Consider the following 22,539-nt stretch of genomic DNA (forward strand, 5'->3'; position numbering starts at 1 on the left):
TTCCCATGCTGGCGTGACTGCCTCACACTTGTTTGCAGAGTTAACTTATCTAAGGTGACTGAAGTCAGACCTAGTTTGCTGTCTCCCGTAGGACAGGTGTCCATTATCATAGGGCCTGTCCTTCAGTTGTCTTGGGAGAACAGGGTCCACAATTTGTTTTAAAGGCAAGAGGATGGTGGCCGAGGGGTGGTTGATGACTAACTGATGTGTACAGAGGTGTCTGGGTTGGAGGAAATGAGCATCTTCAAATCAGAAAGAAGGCACCAGTTATGGAGTTAACCCAGGTTGCCTGGCACAGATGCCTGTACAGGTAGCTGGCACTGACTGAGTAGAGTTGGAATCCTCCTTTCCCTTGGTGAGGTGTAAATGTCCCAAACATGTTTTTCTTGGAGGCAGTTTGTGGTTGGTTGGTTGGTTGGCCCCGACTGCTTTCCCCTCCCATTCTGGCCGTTCTTTAACTTGTTCTGTGTTGGGTTTTCTTAAAAGATGTGCCTCATAGCGATGGTCATTGTTTCAGATGGTTAAGTGACTGTTGGAATCTTTTGTCTCATGTCAGCTGATAAATCTTTTTTTTTTCCTCTAGTTTTTTTAGTCTTGTAAAATGGGTAGCAAGAAGGGTACCTTTGTCCCCTAAGCCCTTCCTAAATCATTCAGCCATCTCGCTGAAACTGGGGTTTCCGGATTACTAGATACAAAATGGACGGAGGAGAGTTCAGTTAGTGAAGAAAACAGTCTTTCAGAAACAGTGACTTGGAATAAACTGGATTTTAATATTGCTTTCAGCCATCTTCTCTGTCCTCACCCCTATCCCCATATTCATTCTGGGGACAGGATATGAACAGCAACAGAAATAGGCAGGACATCCCAAGGAATATTTCATCTCAGTGAATTAAAAATTCAAAAGTGCAAAATTTTTGTTATCAGCCCTTTTAATCCTCCTAATACAATGCAAAGTAATTGTTGACTCTGTCCTGGTCTCTGCAGGACCACTGTCCTTGGCTCTGCTCCCCCCATTCAGGTCGCCTTGGCTGCTGCTACTCTGAAAACAGGTGGCCCCAGAACAGGTCCTGGTTGGAAGGCCACAGACAATGCAATGGATGACTGCCAGGTGCCCTACATATCTCTGCTTCCCAAGTCCCAGAAGAGCCCAGAAGCTGACTCTCTTTGGTCAGTGTTGTTCCTGGCATTGGTTGCATGTGTGCACCCCGGAAGTGGAGCCAAGAGGGTTAGACAGTGTGGGTGGCGTGGGGCAGGGAAGCACATGTGTGATCACGAGGCCTCATCTGCCGGCTCTTTCCTGGGCATTACTAGCACCACGCTGCCTAAATGGAGGGTTTTCCCTACCTGTTCCACCGCTCTGGCTGGTGGCAGGAATGTGCTGGAGTATGGCCTTGGGCACGCAGGAAGGTGGCAGCTGCATGGGGGATGGGGATAGGAGAAAGACTTTGGAGGGGGCCAAGGGCTACAGGAACCCCTGGTGGTTCTAAAGTCTTCTCACTCGGCCAGCAGGGTCAGTGTGTGCCATGTCCCTGGGAAGAGTGACTTCAGCTTCCTGCTGCAGCCTGTCTGCCCCATCCACTACCACCTCCTGGTTGTCCAAGTCTCCCAAAGGACTTGGGAGTTGCTGAGTCCAGGTCTCCGGTGTGCCTGAGGCCTTGTGGGACTTGGCAGCCTGTCATTAGAGCATTCTTGGCCCGCATGTCTGGTGTCTGCATGACTGTGCAGGAGTGACCCCTGCAGACTCAGCCAGCTCTCCCAGAAATACCGAGTCCTGGCCGAGCTGCCCTGGCACTTGGTTGGGGTCCCTGGTTATAGGGTCTATGGATAGGCTGGCTTTGAATCAAACAGTCCTTGGTTCATATCCTGACATACCCCCAGGTGGCTTTGAGACACATTGCTTAATTCTTCTCTGTCCCCCAATTTCATGTCCTACCCCCCCTTTCCTTGTTATAAGATTTCATGAGGTCACAAACCACATAGGGACTCCCCAATCACAAGACCCCTTTCTCACAAGCTTTGGTTCATTCTTAGCAAATATTTACTGTGAGTCCGGTGCTGAGCTGGGAGATGGTGTAGGGCTCAGCAGAACTGAGATGATTCTGTGCATTTCATGATTCTGTGCATTTCATTCATGATTCTGTGCATTTCAAGAGTTCCAGGTGGTCACTGCCAGGATCTGCTAGGGCCTCACACTTTTTATCAATTGGTTGTTGCCACATCTCTGAGGGAGATGACCATCCCATCATTGAGATGAAGAAACTGGTGCCTAGAAAGACTCAGGGTCCCAGTGAGGGGCAGTCTCTGCAGAGCCAGTCCTCTCTCCTCCAGGTGCTTGTCTTTCTCTGATCACTGCATGCCAAACACAAGGGTCTCTACAGAGGTGGCAAGTCCAGGGACCCAGAGGATCCCTGGAATGATGGCCTGGTCCAGGGGCTGATTGCTCCAGGCCCTCCCTCTACTCCAGAGCCCTAGCTGTAGTCTGCACTGGCTGACTGTCCTGCTGCAGACAGACTGGGGCTCTGTGCACTGGGAGGGCCAGGTGATTGGGGCCTGTGTGGCTGAGCTGCAGCCTGGGGTGTCTGATGGGCTTTTAGGAACCCTTTATTTCCCCACTTCCTGGTTGCAGCTTGAGCTGTGGGGGTGGAGAGGACTGGGAGGGAGGGGTCAGCAGTCTTGAGAACTGGGCTGGGGTCAGATGGCTTCCTGAACATCTGTCCAAGGGGTCATTATAAGGTGCGTGGACCTGCAGTTGCTCGGGGAGTATCAGCAGCCAGCACCGTGAGCACCCAGGAAGTGATGGTAGGGGAGGATGAGGGTTCAGAAGCTGAAGTACTGAGGGAGGGCGCCTCTGCTCATGAAACCTGTAACACAGTTGGGCTCAGAATAGAGAAGATGGCTTCCAAGAAGGAATGGAGACTTTCAGTAGAAATAGTCTTTGCTTTTTTGGCGGCACAAATAGTAAATGAAGCTTTGGAGGTGAATGGAGCCATCATGAGCCTCATGCAGGGACATTGAAGACATCTGAGCCGCCTGGGTCACAGGCCACCCTATCTTGTTGATTTCTGCAGTTAGATTCCTATGGGTGGCTGTAGTAGTATGAATAGAGTAAGTTACCTGGATGTTGAACCCTGGGCATGTCTTTCTGTATTCACTAGAAACCTTTCTGTTCAGTCCTTCAAAGAGAAATATTCTGACCAGTCATAGAAATCCAGCAAATAGATAGCCTTCCCATGCTGGCGTGACTGCTGGGAAGAACTGCCCAGCAGGGTAGCTGTGACATCCGGGTTGCAGTCCTTGATAGAGTTGCTGGATGAGCAACTCTTGGCCAATGCAACTTGCACATGGTGATGAGGGACAACCACCTGTCAGTAGGATTCAGGCTCCAGTTGACTTTGTAGGCCTGGTCACCATGGGTCAAGTGCAATCCTTCAGTGACCCTTGTAGGCTGACTCTTCCATGCAAAATCAAGTGTCTGCCATGTCTCTTCTACTTTGGCCTGGATCATAAAGCATAAAAGATGGTTCCTGTCCTCTGAGGACTTTAATTCTTTCTGGGAAGTCAGAAATGTGAATAAGATGAGAAAAACAATTCTAGATTGTTAGAGAGGTGGAAGCCAGATGCGGTGGTGCACACCTAGAATCCCAGCAGGAGCATGGTGGTTTGAGCCTAGCATGGGCAATTTTATTATTTTCCTGCATTTTTAAATTGGCATAGGGATGGGATTAGTTTGCATATCACAGATGCACACAATATAACAATATACTTCTATTTCTTGGTCCCTTTTCTTATCTCCCTTTGATTTTCATGAGATCCCCCACCTCTTTTTCCTCTCTACCTTCCACACTTGAGAGAAAACATAAGGCTCTGGACCTTTGACTTTTTTGCTTAGCATAATAGTCTCTAGTTCCATACATTTTCCTGCAAATGACATAATTTTCTTTGACTGAATAAAACCCATTGTGTGTATGTACCACATTTTCTTTATCCATTCATCTGTTGATGGACACCTACAGGGTTCCATAGTTTGGCTATTGTGAATTGTGCTGCTATAAACACAGGATGCACAGCCTGTGCCATTTAGCAAGACTCTTCACAACTTAGCAGAGACCCTGTCTTAACAAAATGAAAATGAAATAAAAATGACCAGGAATGTAGCTCTGGTGAAGCACCCCTGAGCTCAGTCCCCAATATTAGAGATAGAGGGAGAAGGTTACAATAATGTTCAAATTTTGTTCTTCAAAGTGCCTTCAGGAGCAAGAGCTAGACTTGTGGTAGCTCTGAATAGCTTATTACAACTTCAAGCATTTATTTTTGTGTCCTGTTAAGATTTTTTATGTAAATCTTTCTATACCATATTTACAATATATCCATATTTAAGATTGCTGATAACCACACGAGGTTTACAAAGTCCCCTGTTCTGGGGACTTTAAAATGTACTTTATCATCACAGCAATCCTCTACTTATCTTCCTCAGTTAACAGGCAGAAGCAGAGGAAGGTGCTGACAGTCAATCCAGAGAATTGATCTAAAAGCCCAGTTTCTGAACCTCTGCAGCAGTAGTTCTCAGCCCCTCAGGAATATTTGGCAATGTCTGGGGACATTTTGCATTGTTAAAGTTGGGGGTGGGAGGTCCTCCTGGCATCTTGTTAGTGAATGGCCCAGATAAATACCCCTCAGTTCCCTGGACAATACCCTCATAACAAGAACTCTCTGGCCCCAAACGTCAGCCGTGTCAAGGTTATGCAATAGCTTGCACCATACAGACATCTCGTGCAAATCACCTACCAGTCCAACCACTTACCATTCCCTTTCCCCAATTCCATGAGTAGAATTAGTGCTGCAGGAAGACGAGTCATGCCAATGTCATGGCCCAGGGTGTTGTGGACAGGGCCTAGCCTTGCTGACAGAGCTGTATTAAAGAACTGGCTCTCTCACCTGCTGGACAACTTTGTGAGTTGCTTCTCCTGGGCTCCTTTTGCAATGTGTGATCTAGATCTCTGTTTCTCATCAAGGCATTAGTACAGCACCTGGCAACTTTTGGAGCTCATTAAATGTTGTTAAAAATCAAAAGATGTCACAGTGGTATATGATCGAGTACAGGTGAGTCACTTGGTAGCACGTGCCAGGAGCATGGAGCAGGTCAGAGCTGGCTGGAGACTAAAGCAGAGAGGAGGGAGGAGCTGGCCTGAGCCCCAGAGGGTTGGGGGGGCTTGAATGGTCCATCATGGGCACCAGGGCAGGGATGGGACTCTTGGAATGTTCAGGTCCCACTTTTAGGGGGAAATATGACTGGAGAAGAGGGATTATTTGGAAAGTGGTAAGCAACAGAAGATGGGAAGCCAGATTGGCCCACATCACAGCTGTGTTAGGGAAGCTCACCTGTGGAGAGATCTGGGGCCCAAACTAGGACGGCATGTGGGACTCCTTAGGCCCTGACCAGGGATATAGTAACAAACAATATGGTACCGAATCTGAGTGCTGTGAGGCGCTCCAGTTAGACTCTGTAGGTCCTGGTGCTGGTGGGAATCAGGGTGGTCAGAGGTGACTTTGAAAATGTGGGAGGATGAAGGCAGGAATCACAGGAAAGTTCTGCATGGGGCAAGTGTGTGGATTGCCTGGGGCCAGCTAGATTCAAGGTGAATTTGAAGTGACTGGGGCTGTAAATGACCCTTGAAGACTGGAGGCCTGGGGTAGAATGCAGGCAGAGTGCATCTGCACAAGCATCCAGGGTGGAGGTGCTGCCTGGAGACCTTGATCATGGATTCCTTCTTCTGCCTCCCAGATTCAGTCACAGGAAGTGGGACATGGACTCCTGCAGCAGAAGCATCTCCCCACCTGCCTAGTGCTGGGCCTTTGATCAGAACCTCTCACTCTGTGTATCAGGAGGCCCCCTTGCCTGTCATTCATCCATTTGGGTGTTTCCACATGATACGTGTCAGGCTGGGTCTTTGAGGGCTCAAGTCACATAGTAATTAGAGGTAAACATAGACCTTGGAGTCAGAAAAACTCTAAATCATGGCCATGACCTTGAACCAAGTGGCTTCACCCTTGAGATTCTCAGTTTTCTCATCTATACAAAGGAAATAATCCTAACCCCTTATAAGGTTGCTAAGGGGAGTGGCAAACCAATTCATTAATCAGATAACAAATACTTCTCTAAACCCCGAATAGAATTACTAGCAGCTTCCTAATGGCCCAGTGTGGTAGGCCTCGTTCCAAACCTCATTTGCTTGTGGGAAACTGAGTCACAGAATGGTCAAGTGACTTGCCCCAGGTGATGGTGTCAAGGGAAGAACTGGAATTTGGTTCTAAAACCCTGTGGCATATCAAATGCCCAGCTTAGCACCTGTCTGAAATAGGGAGTTTCAAAATTGCTAGTTTCTTTCCCTAAGCATCCAATTTTTTTTTTTTAAATGGTGCTGGGGATTGAACCCAGGGCCTCAGAGTCAGCTCTTTCTGAAAAACAAGTGATAGGTGTTGTAGAGCCATCTTAACCCTTGTAAATTGAGCTGTGCCTTTTAAAAGACTTTGGAAAATTAAAATCACCCACAATTCTACCCTCTCTGAACCCTATGGAACATTTTTAGGATCCTGTTTACCTTGTGGAGATCATGCTGAAAATTGGACAAAAAGTGCCTTTTTCCCACAATTTGAAGTCTTTTTCATTGTAACATTTTTTAATGTCATGCTGTCACACTCTTGGATATACCATAATTAGTGCAATAATCTCCCTGTTTTATTTACAAATCCATAAAGCAACTGTCTTTTGGTCTATGTTGCATTCATTCTTTAATAAATATTTTAGGCATTGTCAACATGCCAGGTGGACTTCAGGCCCTTAGGACATAGTGATGAACAAGACAAAGCCCCTTTTGGGTAGTGCTTGGCATTCTGGTAGGCAGGAAATGGCCTGATTTAAGAAGAGGGAAGAGACAGACCCAGGTTCTTGGAAGCCCTCTTGCAAGAAGTGATCAGAACAAGGCAGTTAGTTCTGATTTTCCTGAGAGCAACTATTCCTAGGTTCCCAATTCCTAGAAGTAAAATGACTGAGTCAAAGATGCACAATGAATGTAAAGCACTATAGACACTTTACCAACTCATAGAAAATGAGTTTCCAGCAGTGCATATCTCACAACACCTTCTCCAGCATAGTGTATCATGCCTTTCAAAGATCCTTTTACCACTTTGATAGTTGTTGTTAATTTTGATTTGTTTATCTTGAGATAACTAGTGAGGCTGCACTCCTTGTTTTTTAACAAGAATTTTTGCCATTTGTACTTCCTTTTCTTTGAATTTCCCATTTTAGTTCTTGGAATTGCTTTGTCTAATGTATTTCAAAGGACAAGGACTCTGGTCTGGGGCACAAGTGGTCTTACCTAAAAGCACACTCACTAGTGAGTGGCACTGCTGGAGTTTAAGCCAGGTCCATGTGTCACTCCTGAGAGAAGACCCAGGTGGTAGGAGAGCAGGTGGTGTGAGGAGTATGCCCAGTACACACATGTGTTTGCTAAGTCCACCGGAGAGGTCATGTGCATATTTGTGGTCCCGCTTGCCATGATGCACGTGGCAGATGGGAGCCCATCAGAGGGTCACAAGAACTTGGCCTTCCTCGATGGTGGATGGGTTGGTATTCCAGTTCAGATCAGTGCAAGAAGCTGTACAGGTGGAGACAAAGGAATTCAAGGACTCAAAGGAAGCACAACTAAGGGTCTAAATGTGAGGCTAGAATGGACACAATCTAAGAGGCTTGATGCAGTGGCAGCCTGGAGCATGGTGGAGGGAGGACTCGGGGTAGAACAGGCAGACCCCTTTCCCTTCCCAGTAGATGCTTCACCGTGGACAGTTGCCCTTTCTCTGCCAGCCACATGCAGCCTCTGTTCAATGGCTGCTCTTAACGCTGTTTTCTGATCCACAGACCATGGCTCCTTGGCCTGAGTTGGAAAATGCCGAGCCCAACCCCAATAAATACATCGAAGGGGCCACGAGTCATCAGTCCACACCAGCCAAAGGCAAGGAGACTGGCAAAAGTAAGTGACGTCATCTGCCATGGGTGGGGTCCCCTGCCAGGACCTGAGGAGTTATGGGTCTGATTCTCATGGCTGCTGCTTCTCTGGGCAGATGACAGCAGTGGTCCTGCAGCCAAAATTGAACTTTTGCCCTCGTACTCCACTGCGACTCTGATAGAGGAGCCCACTGATGTGGAAGACCCCTGGGACCTGCCTGCACTCCAGGATACTGGGATCAAGTGGTCAGGTAAGCAGGAAGCAGCAGAGGCTGTTGTTCAATGTTACCTCCTTCTAGTCCCTCTTCCTCCTTCATTGGTCTGATGCTCTTAGAACCAGGGTCCTAAAGGTTGGGGACGTAGCTCAGGGGTAGAGCACTTGCCCAACACGTGCAAGTCCCTGGGTTTCCTTCCCAGTACTGGAAAATAAGAAAGAAAATTTCCCTTGGCTGGGAAAGCCACCCTCATTCTTGAGGATTAATATCAAAGCATAATAGGTGATGATCTCGTCTTTCTTTCATCCAGTGTACCTGGCACTGGGGTTATAACTGAGACAGACTGTTTGTGCTCCTTTAGTCAATGGTGTGCTCCCCCAGTTCTGGGTGTTATTGGAGGTGCTATGGACACAGGTGCTGTGGGTGGAGCTCCTCAGGGGTCCCTCAGCTAAGCATGGGCATCAGGGAAAGCTTCCAGAAGACAGGGAAGGCTCAGCTAGGACAGCTGGGGTGCAAGCAAACACCTCACTTCCAAGGGGAGGGTGTGAGGTCATATAGCCAGGTGGGGTGGAGAGGGAGGAATGGGGTTGGAGGGAAGAGGCGAGAACCACTCTAAAGTGAATCAAGGAAATAGCAGTCATGGGTGCAGCATCCCTGGATATAGAGGGGCCCAAGCCCTCCAAATTTAGGCTGTGATTGCTCCTGAGCAGCCTCATTCTAGAAAATCTTCTGGTGTTCTGAAGGTACTTTGGAGAGCCATTATCTCTGACCCTGCAATTAGCAGGTGACACGTGCTCCTCACCGGTGACCTGCCCTGGGACCCTGTGGTTCAGCTGAGTGTGGAGCCTGCTCTGCCTGGTTGTGCTCTAGGCCACAATGAACCCCTCCACCCAGATGCAAATCCTCTATGACATAGCAATGTGGGGAGGGTGTCAAGGACATGGACCCAAGTGGTAACTGTTCAGGAAATGGCAGCAGCGTGTGTACCTCGTATCCCCAGGCCTCACAGAAGAGCTTCCTGCGGCGTGGCCAGGAAGGAAGTGGGGGCTGTGGGCTTCCCAGTGCTGTGGACACTGAAAGCTTTGTGCCTTCTTCCCCCCTCGCCCCACAGAGAGAGACACCAAAGGGAAGATCTTATGTGTCTTCCAAGGGATTGGAAAATTCATTCTGCTCCTGGGGTTCCTCTACTTGTTCGTGTGCTCCTTGGATGTCCTCAGCAGCGCCTTCCAGCTGGTTGGAGGTATGGGTGAAAGGCGTGGGGGTGGGGGGTGGGGAGGCACTGCAGCGGAATTGGGTTCAGACAGTCCCCATTGAAGCCTTCTCTAGCTGTAGCCTTCCAGATGGCAAGGACTTGAACTGTCTCAGATCATCTTGGGAAGTCCACGTTCCCCTTTGTATAGAGGAGAAAACTGAGGCCCACACAGCTGTGACCCGGCCCAGGTGGCATGCCAGGAGCCAGGGCTGGAGCCACCGCAAGCTATCGCCCTCACCTTTGTTCACTAACCCCAGGCAGGAAGCTGTTTGACCCGAGGACTTATCTGAGGGATCCCTGCTGTCTCTCAGCCTCTCTGCCCAGAGATTACAGCATAAGAAAGAATGCTCTTAGCCCAGAGCAAGTCAAAAAAAAAAAAAAAAAATCAAAGCTAGGGAAGGTCAGAGGTCCCAGGCTGGGGGAATCTGTATCCACAGCACATGGCCACACATCTCAGGCCTGAGTGGAACCCGGAAATAGGTCACCTGGAGCTTGGTTACCTTTGTAAAGAAGGCCTGGTCTCCACATTCCTTCTCAAAGCCCCTCCCATCTCCAGAGGGGAGGACTGAGGCTCAGATCATTCACCAGCCCTAAGAGTCAGAGCCTGTAGTTAGCAAGCTTCAGTCTCAGGTTATCATGAGACACTATGGGATCCTGCACCTCTCAGTGTCTCTCTTGAGAGTCCATTTGTGCTTGGGAGACCATAGGGGGTAGGCTCTCATGGGGAAGCTTGAGGTGCAAAGTGCCTACTTGTCACTTCCAGTCCTCCCGATCCATGGCAGCATCAGTGAGGGGCTCTGCTTCATCGCTTTCTGATAATCTCCAAGTAACATCCACTCTCTGACCTGGGTCTTCATTATAAAATGGATCAGGGAAGGGATGGAGGGGGTCAGAGGCATGCCCTCAAAATGACTCAGCCTGCATTCAATCATCCCCTGGGGCTGAGGATGGGGCTGGGGCTGGGTAGAGAAGAATGGGGAGGCCCTTGGGCTGCCACACAGTGAGGCCAGGTTCCTGATCAGAAGGTGAGCAAGAGGCCTGCTCATGGAGCGGTAAGGGTAAGAGGCTGCAGGGCAGGGGACCCGGAACACGGAGCTGAGGCTGACGGGGAACTAGGTCAGAGAGGTGGACTGGGAGGCACTGGCAGCCAGATTTCCCCACTGACCAGGGGGGTGCAGGGAAGAAGCAAGAAGTGTTGGAGACTGTTTCCACTTCACGTGACCATTGAGTCTGTCTTTCAGGAAAAATGGCCGGGCAGTTCTTCAGCAACAACTCCATCATGTCCAACCCCGTGGCGGGACTGGTGATCGGGGTGCTGGTGACCGTCATGGTGCAGAGCTCCAGCACCTCCTCATCCATCATCGTCAGCATGGTGGCCTCCTCATGTGAGTCCCTGGCACCCTGTCCATCTGGGGAGCCTGGAATTTACTCTGGGCCCTGTCACCATTATCTTCACATCTTGTCCAACTGTGATACGTCTCACCTTTGATCCCAGCAGTTTCCTGTTTGCATTGGATGGCTGGGTCCAAAAATAGACAGATGCTTGAGGTCTCTGAATTTTCTAGAAATATGGTATCTACTCCAACTGCCATTATGTGGCTGATTCCATTTAACCTTAATGGATTTAAAATATGAAATTCAATTCTTTTGTTCTGGCCGCAGCTTGAGTGCTCGGTGCCCCACGTGCCCAGCACCTGCCATATCAAACATTTCCATCAATTAAAGTTCCCTAGTGAGGCCCTAAGCAACTCAGCGAGACCCCTGTCTCTAAATAAAAAGGGGATGTGGCTCCGGGTTTAAATGCCAATGAGTTCAATCCCTGGGTGCAGTGGCACATGACTGTAATCCCAGTAGCTTGGGAGGCTGAGGCAGGAGGATCGTGAGTTCAAAGTCAGTTCCTTGGGCTGGACAACTCAGTGCTAACCATAAAGGCACTTAATCATACCATACATTGGCTTTGGAACAACTGAGTTTGCAGACATTGTTCCAGACCTGCCCTGCTTGATATGTGCTCTGAGGTTGGGATGGACTTTCTGATGGCGATCACTTGTAACTGATTTTCAGCTCAAACCAGCATTTTAACCAATATGAACCAGAATTTTTTTGTGGGATAATTAAGAGAAAGAGAAAGTTTCCCTTGTCAGAGAATGGTCATATGCTGAGTTTGTTAGCAAAGGAAATGATCCTTCCAGGATTTGCCTGGGAAATACAGAGGACTTTGATGTCCACTGTGGGTCTGACTCCTCCTTAAGTGGAAGCCTTACTGCTCTGGGAAATGGAGTCCATCCCCTTGAGCCCTGGACTTATCCACTGTTCCTCAAACAGTAGCTGTCTGTATGCTTCTGGCCTCATTGGTAATATTGAGGAGAAAAAATTTAGAAGGCCATTTTTAAACTTGGATCCACAGGAGGGTTTCACCAGCTCTGTGGATGCCCCACAATTATGTACAGGAATTTTGGACAGTGGTTTAGCACAGCCACATGCATTCCTGTCCTAGAGGCTGAACAGGTGCTTTAAGGGACACCAGCCTTAGGGAGTCCAGCCCGCCCTGGGTCATGCAAGAGCAGCCGGGCTGTTTCTGAAATGTGCTAACCACTCTTCCAACCCCCAGTGCTGACCGTGCGGGCAGCCATCCCCATCATCATGGGGGCCAACATCGGGACCTCCATCACCAACACCATCGTGGCGCTCATGCAGGCCGGAGACCGCAGCGAGTTCAGGAGGTAAGAACCTCAACCAGCCTTTGCTGCCATCAGGCCTGTTGTACATTACGCTGAAGGACCCACCTGGTGCCACCAGCGCATGCTTGTCAGGCTCTTGAAGGCAGTAGGCAGGGAGTCCAGCTGGGGCTGGGGTCACACACTCCCCAGACTCTGCTCCCTAGTCTGCAAACTGGGACAATCATAGCATCTCTCCCCAACGGCTTATCCCAAGGATCCAACAGTCATGCCGGCGAGTGTTGGGCAGGGTGCCTGGAGCAAGGTCAGGGCTCAGTCAGTGCAGGCTTTCGCTGGAAGCTTGCTGCTAGTGGGGGAGTTAACACAGCCAGTCAGGGTAGGAGTTTCTGTCGCACTTAGTCATAAATAATTACAACTTTCTAAAACTTCCATATTTGGCCAGCTTAGCTGGTGCCACTTTTTCTCCATTGTTCACAAGCATGCCAATAAAAGGCAAAAGGTCATTTTTGTGGATGTGTCAGGTCTGAAAATAGAGCAGGTTGAATATATAGGCAGAGGAAACCTTTTCTTTCAAAAAATGAATGTAAAAATTAAACCCATTTCCCGGCTTCTCTTCCCAGCGATGGGCTTTACCAGAGCTTATTAAAACAGAGACATGGTTGCCTGCATGCCTTTGTGATTACCTTGTGGTCAACCAGCTGACATTACTGCAGGATAATGGGGGAGACAGCAAACGTCATCCCTTGTCTGTTGGTGAACTGGCAGCCAGTGGACGTCATTGGGGTCCTTCATTTTCCCTGAGCCACCTCATCTGGTCCATGATGAAATGTCCTGATGGTCACAGTAATAATACACACCAAGCTGGGCATATTCTAATTTGATCTTCTCATGGAGAAGCAGGGTTTTCTACAGCCCATTTTATTCATGTTGAAGCTCAAGGAGGTGAAATGACTTCATTGGGGGGCACAGCTGGGAGTCCATCTGGGTTTCCCCATTTGAGATTTTGGATTCTTTTCATTGTTACAAGTGGAAGGATATCGATGTGGCTACATATAGGATACCATTGACTTAGCTTGCCTCCTCTGGATATTTCAATATATTTTCAACATCTTTCTTCCTTGTGGTTTTTACTTTATTAGATTCCTTGAATAATGATTTCTGCATTGAACATAAGGCTTGTAAAACATTTTGGCAAACTACTAGAAAATATGTGAATCACTTCATTCTATCTTAACAGTGTATAATCTGTTTTTTTTTTCTAGTGATGGGGATTGAACCCAGGGTCTCATGCATGCTAGGCAAATGTTCTACCGCTGAGCCACACTTCAGCCCCTGAAACTGTCTTGACTCACTGAGAAGAGTAAGACTTCATTAGAAAATAATAGCTAATAGGACAGATGAAAAATTACACTTGCCAATTTTATATTTACTAGTAAAGTGACCTCCCCATTTTATTAGCCACTTCTAAATATTCATGTTCCACATTCCATTTGGCTTAATGATTTCTTTTCCAGATGATTTTTAAAGGAATCATTTTTGCTTGAGGGAAAGCATAGTTTCTCAATCTGGAGGTGGGATGGAGTTCAGGGGGAACCAAGGACCTCCTTGGGTAGAGGCAAAGGGTGGCATATATAAGCTGGGCTTCCAATGGAGACTGTTCATGTTTCATCAGCCTCTCAAGATTCTTAAATGGTTAAGAATTCATGCGGGGGGCTGGGGATGTGGCTCAAGCGGTAGCCTGGCATGTGTGTGGCCCGGGTTCAATCCTCAGCACTACATACAAAAACAAAGATGTTGTGTCCGCCGAAAAACTAAAAAATATTAAAATTCTCTCTCTCTTAAAATTCACGTGGGTAGAGAACTTTGTTACCTGCTGCTGGACTGATCAGGGAGGTTGCATTTGATGTGTGTGATTCAAAGAGGTCTTGGGCTGGGATGGTGGCTCAGTGGTTCAGCATTTTCTTAACACGTGTGAGGCACTGGGTTTAATCCCCAGCACCACATAAAAAACTAAAAAAAAAAAAATGGTCTTGATGCTACTCCTCCAAATGGTATTTGCTGAGAGAATTATTCCAGACATACCTACTAGCTGGCCCTCCAGTGCAAGGGGAATGGTAATACCACCCACTTTGGGAATTGCAATAATAACAGAACTGAGATTCTACATCTGTGCACACACTGGACAGCAGCTAGCAAGAGCCCGCTGGATGGGTGTCCTTGCCTCCTTGACTAACCTGAGGGCTGGGTTCCCTTCCCACAGGGCTTTTGCAGGGGCCACCGTCCATGACTTCTTCAACTGGCTGTCCGTACTGGTGCTCTTGCCCCTGGAGGCTGCCACCCACTACCTGGAGATTCTGACCAACCTGGTGGTGGACACCTTCCACTTCCAGAATGGAGAAGATGCCCCAGCACTTCTGAAAGTCATCACAGATCCCTTCACAAAGCTCATCATTCAGGTACCACTATACAGGAAAAAGGGCATCCCATTCCCACCCCACCCACCACACTGGGCCTGTAAGGAGATGAGGGTTTATACACATGGCTCAGTGGTACCTCTGAAAAAGGCTCAGGGAGGCATATTTCAGGACTCTAGGAGCATCAGGTCTTGACTTCAACAAAAATTCCTTGACTCCAACAGTGTGTGTGTCTTTGGGGGGGTGGGGGGACGGGCAGTGAGCACTTTTCAGGGATTGTTCACCGGACACTTGAACAACTTTGTCCTCATTGCCATCTCTGGACCCACTGTTATCCTACTCCTTGGCTACTGCCCTTTCGACCAGGGGCCATCTCCCCGCAGTGGTCTCTGGTGTCTGCCGTCTGGTTTTCTCTGGCAGTCAGTGGTCAGGAAATAGCTGCAGCCTGCTTCCTAAATAACAGTGCTCTTGCTCACTGGCCAAAAGCACTCATTCTTCTAGTGATCACTTGGTAATACCTGGATACTCGGCCGCACCCTGGGGGGTGCAGACAGGATGCAAGGGCTCACAGTCAAGCTCACCTCCCCAGAAACCCTCTCACAGCGACACCTGCATCTATCTCCTCAGTTCTGAGGATGGGCTGACGGTCTTGTCTATTTATTGCATTCCTCAGCTGGATAAAAAAGTCATCCACCAAATTGCAATGAATGACGAATCGGCCCAAAACAAGAGTCTGATCAAGATTTGGTGCAAAACTTTTACAAATACGGTATGTTTCCAGGAATAATATTATTGGGTGGGTGAATCCTGGCAGTCTTTCAAGGAGGCAAAGAAAAAGGGGAACCAAAAATGGAAATGCCTAGAAAATCAAAATATTGGCCAGTTGAGTGTCCTTTTGGAAACAAGTTTGTGAAATGATGGCTGGACTCAAGCCTCCCACTGAGCCACGGATATGCTATGCCAGTTTTGTTAGGTGTCCTGGATAAGGCGAGCCTTGTGCCTCTCCTATTTTGGAGGGAGGCCCATGGAACCTGTGTGACCCACTGTATGGACCCGGCAGCAGGTGGCATCTCCCACTTTCCCTACTCTTCCAGAACATTCCTCCCCAGGTGGTCGATAGGTTCTTGCCTGTGTCAGGGAATCTGCCGCCCTGTGCAGTATGGGTGCCGCCCACCCTTGTTTCCAGGGTACATATGTGTTTGGTCTTTGTGGGGTAAAGGCCAAAAACTAAAAATGAGATCTATTGGTCTCAGTTTTTCCAAGAACTTTTAAAATCAAGATGGAAAAACTCTACTGATCACGTTTCCAAGCATTTCCCACGAAAATTTTGTTGTGGCATGTTCATCTCTTAGACTCAGATGAATGTCACCGTCCCCTCGCCTGAGAACTGCACTTCCCCTTCCCTCTGTTGGACGGACGGCATCTACACGTGGACCATCAAGAACGTGACCTATAAGGAGAACATTGCCAAGTGTGAGTGGACTCAGCAAACCAGCCAGGGACAGGCTGTCTGGGGGGGGGGGGTAAGGAGGCTTCTGGGCCCAGGAAGTAGGGCAAAGAGGGCAGCAGAGGCCTAGCACAGGACCTACCTGAGACACGAGGAGTGGGCTTTTAAAACAGAAGAAGCCATGGCTTAGGGACTAAGGGACAGGCCCAGGGTCCCAAGGGAAGGGGCAGAATGAGGACCTGAAGCCCAATGTGGGACCCACACAGGACAAATGATATCCAGTGAGTCCCTTCTGCACAGCTGGCCCCATGAAAAACAGCCTGCCTGAGGCTGTGATTCTTTTAATAAGCTGTGATGTTGCCCTTGGGATCTTTTCCAAATCAGGTACCCTCAGTTCTTCTAATTGTTCCTTAGGGACCCTCTTATAGTAGATATTCTCTCCCTGTACAGCTGACATTAATTCTGAACAGTATATCTTTGCTCCAGATGTGACTTATATCACAGAATTTAGTGACCCTGTCACCTCCAATGCTACACATCCATGTGATACAACTGTGCTTTGCTGGACTTAATATGGGGGACACATTGTGACTTTGCAAAACAAGGAGTTTTACCAGTAGCAATACCTCAATGCTTTGCTGTATCTCAAGTTACAAAAACAAACAAACAAACAAACAAACAACAAAAACCCCAATGGGATTTAGAGGCAGAAGGAATGGACTGTGTACACAGATCTGCCCTTAACTAGCTGGGAATTTTTTTTAAACCCCCTCATTTCATTTTCCAGCCTCAGGATGTCTGACTGTCTGAACACTGTCTTAGGGCTACAGTTAGCTGCAGAGGAGTCTGGGAAGGGCTGTCTTTATTCTGAGCTGCCATGTGTGTACCCAGGATTCTGTTACTGTGAGGGAGGATACCAGAAAAAAGGAATCTGAGCCTCATGGCTCCTGCCCCTTCTGACAAGGCTTTCTGTGTCTCCAGGCCAGCACATATTTGTGAATTTCAACCTCCCGGATCTGGCTGTGGGCATCATCCTGCTGATTGTCTCCCTGATGGTCCTCTGCGGCTGCCTGATCATGATTGTCAAGCTCCTGGGCTCTGTGCTCAAGGGACAGGTTGCGGTTGTCATCAAGAAAACCATCAACACTGGTATGTGTACCACCTCTCCTACACCTCCGGCCTACCTGGGGAATAGGATCATGCAGCCAACCCGGGGGCTCCTTTGATTCCCATCTTGTAATGGCGCGTGTGTGGAATCTCTGTCCGATCTAATGAGCTGCAGAGGTTAAGATGGGAATTCTCCTTCATGTCCTGATGGTCCTGGGGCAGGCACATGCTTCCATCACGGGTCAGCAAGGGCCTGAGAAAGCCAGTTTACATCCAGAACCACGAGGTGGGCCTTCCCTTCTGGCTGGTTTTCTAGATACTGAGGCCTCTCTGGGTCTCTCAGGAGCCCGTGGAAAGGGTAACAGGCATCCACCTTTGTCTTTACTTCTCTTCATTCTTGAAAGGAAATGTGATTCTCCATAAATAGCTTAGCATCCTCAGGTAGCCAGTGAAACTCACTGGCCAAGAAGAGCTCCCAGTAGAGGGTCCCAGCCAATGAGAGCTCACCAAGCAATGACGTCACCACCCCTGCACTCTTGAGGGAGGGACTCTTGCACTGAGCATGAACTGAAGGCTGGCAAGGCCGGCAGGGCCTGACCCGGTGCAGGTGGGGCAGAAGGCTGGGTTCTTCGGGTTGTGCTCAGCAGCTGCGTGTTCTTCACACTCCATTAGGTGGAAACAAAGGTGGAAGGTATGAGTGATGGACACCAGGGAGAAAGTGCTAAGCTCTACACTGGCCAGGGCCTTTGGGAGGATGTTCTTTTCCGGGCACTCAAGTTTTTCTAACCAGGCCTCCGTGCATCTTGTCTGTATCTTCGTAACACCTATGTCCCTGGCTCACCTGGATATGCAGGGTCAAAGTCAGCTGGGAGAGAAGCAGGGGCCTGAACCTCCACCTGGCCCCCAAGATGATGTGGGGGGCGTGGCCTCAGCCTCCAGCCTGCTCTGTTCCTGGGGTCCTAAGGAGGTGCTGGCAGTGCATCTCGCCAAGCTTTGGCCGGGGGTTCTTAAGTCTTCTTCCCCTCTGTCTTCCAGATTTCCCCTTTCCCTTTGCCTGGGTGACCGGCTACCTAGCCATCCTTGTCGGAGCGGGCATGACCTTCATCGTGCAGAGCAGCTCAGTGTTCACATCTGCCATGACCCCTCTGATCGGTAAGTTTCTCCTTGACTTCTCTCTTGGGCCTCCCTTGCCATTTGCAGTCACCCCGAGGGCTGATGTCATGTGCTCTGTTTCTCCAGGTATCGGTGTGATAACCATTGAGAGGGCTTATCCACTCACTCTGGGCTCCAACATCGGCACCACCACCACCGCCATCCTGGCCGCCTTAGCCAGCCCGGGCAACACTCTCAAGAGTTCTCTCCAGGTGGGGACATGCTGCAGGAGTGGGTCCCTGTTTTTTTTTTTTTTTTTGAGACAGGACTCAAGTTGCGGAGGCTGTGTCAGTCTCCCAAGTCCCTGGGATTATAGGCACACACCACCAAACCCAACTGGTAGCCATATTTTTAAAAAGTAAAATACAGGGAGGTTCATTTTAATTTGATTTAATTCATTATCACACCAACATATGATTGATATTTCACATTCTTTTACACTTGGGGCGTATCTCAGTGTAGACTAGCCCTGCTTCAAGTGCTCAGGATTTCCTGTGGGCTTGAATCCCACCTTGGACATCTCCCATTTGTGGGACTTTAGGAAACGCTGAACCTCATGATTCAGTTTTCTCATGTAGGGTGCCTTGGACTGAAGGAACCCACATAAAGTCCTTGGAATGGTGTTCTCACCATTCCAAGGTGAGAGCAAACGCAGCATCGGTTCCAAGCCAGCTGGAACTTCTGCAGGCCTTCTGCCCACCTGCTCCTACCTGCTTGGCTGGAGCAGTGGAACCACGGCCCGGGGAAGAACTGGGCAAACCCATTGTTAGGAACCCCAGGTCCTGAAAACTGAGCTGAGACTCAGCCTGGCCACCTCCCTGGTCCCCCTTCAGGTTTCCCAGAAGCATCTGTAGCTTTTCAGGAAGGACTCTGCTAGGTGGCCGCCCTCCTCACCTGTCCCACCTCCTGTGTTTCAGATCGCCCTGTGCCACTTTTTCTTCAACATCTCTGGCATTTTGCTGTGGTACCCAATTCCGTTCACCCGCCTGCCGATCCGCCTGGCCAAGGGGCTGGGCAACATCTCCGCCAAGTACCGCTGGTTTGCCGTGTTCTACCTGATCTTCTTCTTCTTCCTGACCCCGCTGACGGTGTTCGGCCTCTCGCTGGCCGGCTGGCCCGTGTTGGTGGGCGTGGGGGTGCCCATCATCCTCCTGCTGCTGCTGGTGGTCTGCCTCCGGCTCCTGCAGTCCCGCTGCCCACGTGTCCTGCCCATCAAGCTCCGCAATTGGAACTTCCTGCCCCTGTGGATGCACTCCCTGAAGCCCTGGGACAACCTCATCACCTTGGCCACCAGCTGCTGCCAGCAGCGCCGCTGTTGCTGCTGCCGCATGTGCTGCCGGGTGTGCTGCCTGATGTGCGGCTGCGGCAAGTGCTGCCGCTGCAGCAAGTGCTGTGAGGACCTGGAGGAGGTGCAGGAGGTGCAAGGTGTCCCCATGAAGGCCCCCGAGGCCTTCGAAAATGCCGTCATGAACATAGAAGCCCAGGATGAGGTCAAGGCCCACGCTGATGTCCCGGGCACCAAGGCCATCTGCAATAGCACGGCCTTCTAGGACTACCCAGAGGTTGGGGGGACCTCAGGTGCTGAGTGCTCCGCCCTCCCTGCCTTCGCATGCTTTCCGCTGCCTCACAGGGATTTGTCCCTTGTGGGGAGCTTGACGTCAGGCCTAGCTCTTCTTCCCTTACTCAGACTGTCAGCTTCTGTGCCCTAGGCCCCCCATCCCAGAAGGCACAGGGCATCACCGAGGAAGATGAGGACAACCAAGCTGGCCAGGAGGTGGCCACAGCCACTCCTACACACAGGTGAAATAGGATGTTCTCAGACTGAACCTGCTTTTCAGAAAGAACCGCCCCCTCCTCCAGGAGGGATTTATGGAAGGTTCTGGAAGGTACCCATGTAAGGGTGTGTATATACACATGTACAAAGCTGTTCTCCATTGTGATAAAGCCTAAGGGCCTCTTTCTTAGCAAAGACTGACTTCCCCCAAGAGTTCTTGCTCACAGCCCTCCTCCCTGCCCCAGAGCTGCCCTGCTGAGGGCAAATAGCAATTGTTTGGAGACTTGGACAAGAGCATGGGAGGTAGGCTTCCCACTTCTCAATGCTCCCCACTCTGTCATGAGTTCCCCTCCTGGGCAGGTGTGGGTGGCCCAAAATTTACCTGCAGTGTCTTTGTCCTCAAATTTTCAGGATGGGTGCCGGGCCTGAGCTACAGAGAGGGTTAGGATACATTTTGGTTGATCCTGTGCTGGGCTGATGGCGGATGAGAACAGGGAATGGTTAGCATTTGGGGAGATGTTGATTGGCCAGAGGACCTCAGGCTAATTAGAAGTCAAATTGATTGACAACCATTGAGGCTACATTGATGCCACTTCCTTGGCCAGATAGAAATAGTTCCCATTGGAGCCCTTGAAACAGAACGGGCAAGTCTCACTCCCTCCACTGCTGTCATCTCTAGGGCCAGGAATCACCTGCTCCTGGGACAGGTCTGTTTGCCTCCAGTTCCTCTTTTGTGTAAGATGACTTCTGGGCCAGTGGTCAACTTCCATCCATGTTCACACCCACACATACATGCACTGAAGTCTCCATTCAAACATTTCCACCCTCTGTGCCTGTGAGTCTCCAGACTTCTCTAGGAAGATAACCAGGTGCAGCTAGATTGCCCTGGGAACCATGATTACATGTGACTGAGGTCTAAGGGGTGGCCCCATGTCCCAGGTGGCCTCCTCTCTTCCTTCATTTACACCACTGCTGCTCACCTCATCTGTTGTAATTCTTCCTTGGAAGGTGAGCTTCAGGCTTATCTGAGACCAAAGTATCAGTGCAGCTCTGCCGTCCTCCCCCATCCAGGCATCTCCATCTTGTCAGGTTGGGATACCAAGCTGAGCCCTCTCTGACCTTCCCCCCGTAGATACTAATTCCCCAAAAAGAGCCATTTATACTCTGTATTTATAGTCACGCATCTGTACAGCATTTTTCATAAGTTATATAGTAAATAGTCTGTGATTTGTGTTTTATAGTGTCTCATTTGGAAATGAGACAGGGTTCTAAGATGTAAAGCACAAAAGACCACCTTTGTATATTTTGTAATACCACCTTCCAACCTGCCTCTGGCCATGCCACCCTGCACGCTGTAAATATGTAAGTTAACCTGGGCAGTGGCCATGGCTACCCTTGCACTCTGATTTTTAAAAATGGAATCCTTGTACCTGAGTTGATTGTATTTTTTTAAACTGGTTATGGGAAGGAAAAAATAAAAATGATCACACCCAGGAGTGTGTTGTATTTATCTCCTAAAGATGGGAGGTAACCCTTGTCTAACCCTCACTGGGGCAGTTGCACATTTTGTGGGGCCTTCTGTGAAAATTTAGGGGGAGGACCATTATAGCTACTGAACACACAAAGCTTTCCTTTGTGTCTCCTTGATGTGCAAGGGAGACTGGCTATTGAGTGACAGACATTCAAATTTAAGGTGTCAGTATGAGTGTCACAAGTGTGCAATGGCAGAGCTTTTGTGTGATCATTGTATCACTCGACAGCCGAGGTAGTACATGTTTTCCCAGTGACTATGGAGGCTGAGGCTCAGCAACTTCGTGAGACCCTGTTTCGAAATTTTGAAAGGCCTGAAGATGTGGCTCTGGTACAGTGTTCCAGGGTTTGATCCCCAATTTAAAAATCCAAAAGAAACTTCATGACTTGTTTTAAAGCTTGGCTGTGCTTTGTCCCCATCAGAATGGAGGGGATGCTGTCAAAGCTGGATCTTGTTGGCTTCACTTCTCTCTGCACACATCCGCCAACACTCTGCCTTTCTTCCCTTTTTTTTTTTTTTTTGGTACCAGGGACCACTGAGCCACATCCCCAGAGACAGTGTCTCAGTAAGTTGCTGAGGCTGACTTTGAACTCACCGTCCTCCTGCCTCAGCCTCCTGAGCCGCTGGGATTGTAGGCATGCACCACTGTGCTCTGGAAAACACTTGTCTTTCTGATGAGTAAGGAAGAGTTGAAAGAAAAAGAACCAGGGCCGCCTTTCTGTCATCTTTTCTAGCCCAAGTGGTTGGCTAATGAAGGCTCTGGTAGGTTCCTTGGTTGTGTTTCCTGCAAAGCCAGTGTCTTTGGGGCTACATTTTAAGAGCTCTGGTTTGGATTAAAAGTGTGGCCTTTCCATGCTGTCAGTCCCCTCTCCCCCACAGGTCCCTGCTCACCACCCCATGTGAGTTAATACTATTAAGAATATTTTGGGTGCTAGGGCTCAGGCTTTCACAATGCTCTGCATTGAGC

The 22,539-nt window shown here is 49.3% G+C and overlaps 1 protein-coding gene across 1 annotated transcript in view; it reads left to right on the top strand.

Moving 5' to 3' along the window:
* Slc34a2 (solute carrier family 34 member 2) overlaps window positions 1–21,534 on the top strand; it is a 22,199-nt gene extending 665 nt beyond the window's left edge. Inside the window, exons 2-13 of the mRNA XM_015482006.2 lie at window positions 7,916–8,027; window positions 8,119–8,253; window positions 9,329–9,457; window positions 10,711–10,854; window positions 12,081–12,192; window positions 14,408–14,603; window positions 15,235–15,330; window positions 15,914–16,034; window positions 16,990–17,157; window positions 18,151–18,267; window positions 18,355–18,479; window positions 19,185–21,534. Of these exons, the coding sequence (XP_015337492.1) occupies window positions 7,919–8,027; window positions 8,119–8,253; window positions 9,329–9,457; window positions 10,711–10,854; window positions 12,081–12,192; window positions 14,408–14,603; window positions 15,235–15,330; window positions 15,914–16,034; window positions 16,990–17,157; window positions 18,151–18,267; window positions 18,355–18,479; window positions 19,185–19,817 (2,085 nt within the window). The 5' untranslated portion in view covers window positions 7,916–7,918 and the 3' untranslated portion in view covers window positions 19,818–21,534. The remainder of the gene's footprint in view (window positions 1–7,915; window positions 8,028–8,118; window positions 8,254–9,328; window positions 9,458–10,710; window positions 10,855–12,080; window positions 12,193–14,407; window positions 14,604–15,234; window positions 15,331–15,913; window positions 16,035–16,989; window positions 17,158–18,150; window positions 18,268–18,354; window positions 18,480–19,184) is intronic.
* The last annotated feature ends 1,005 nt before the right edge of the window (window positions 21,535–22,539 follow it).

The sequence above is a fragment of the Marmota marmota genome, unplaced genomic scaffold, assembly GCF_001458135.2.
Source record: "Marmota marmota marmota unplaced genomic scaffold, marMar, whole genome shotgun sequence".
In the NCBI taxonomy this organism is placed as follows: domain Eukaryota; kingdom Metazoa; phylum Chordata; class Mammalia; order Rodentia; family Sciuridae; genus Marmota; species Marmota marmota.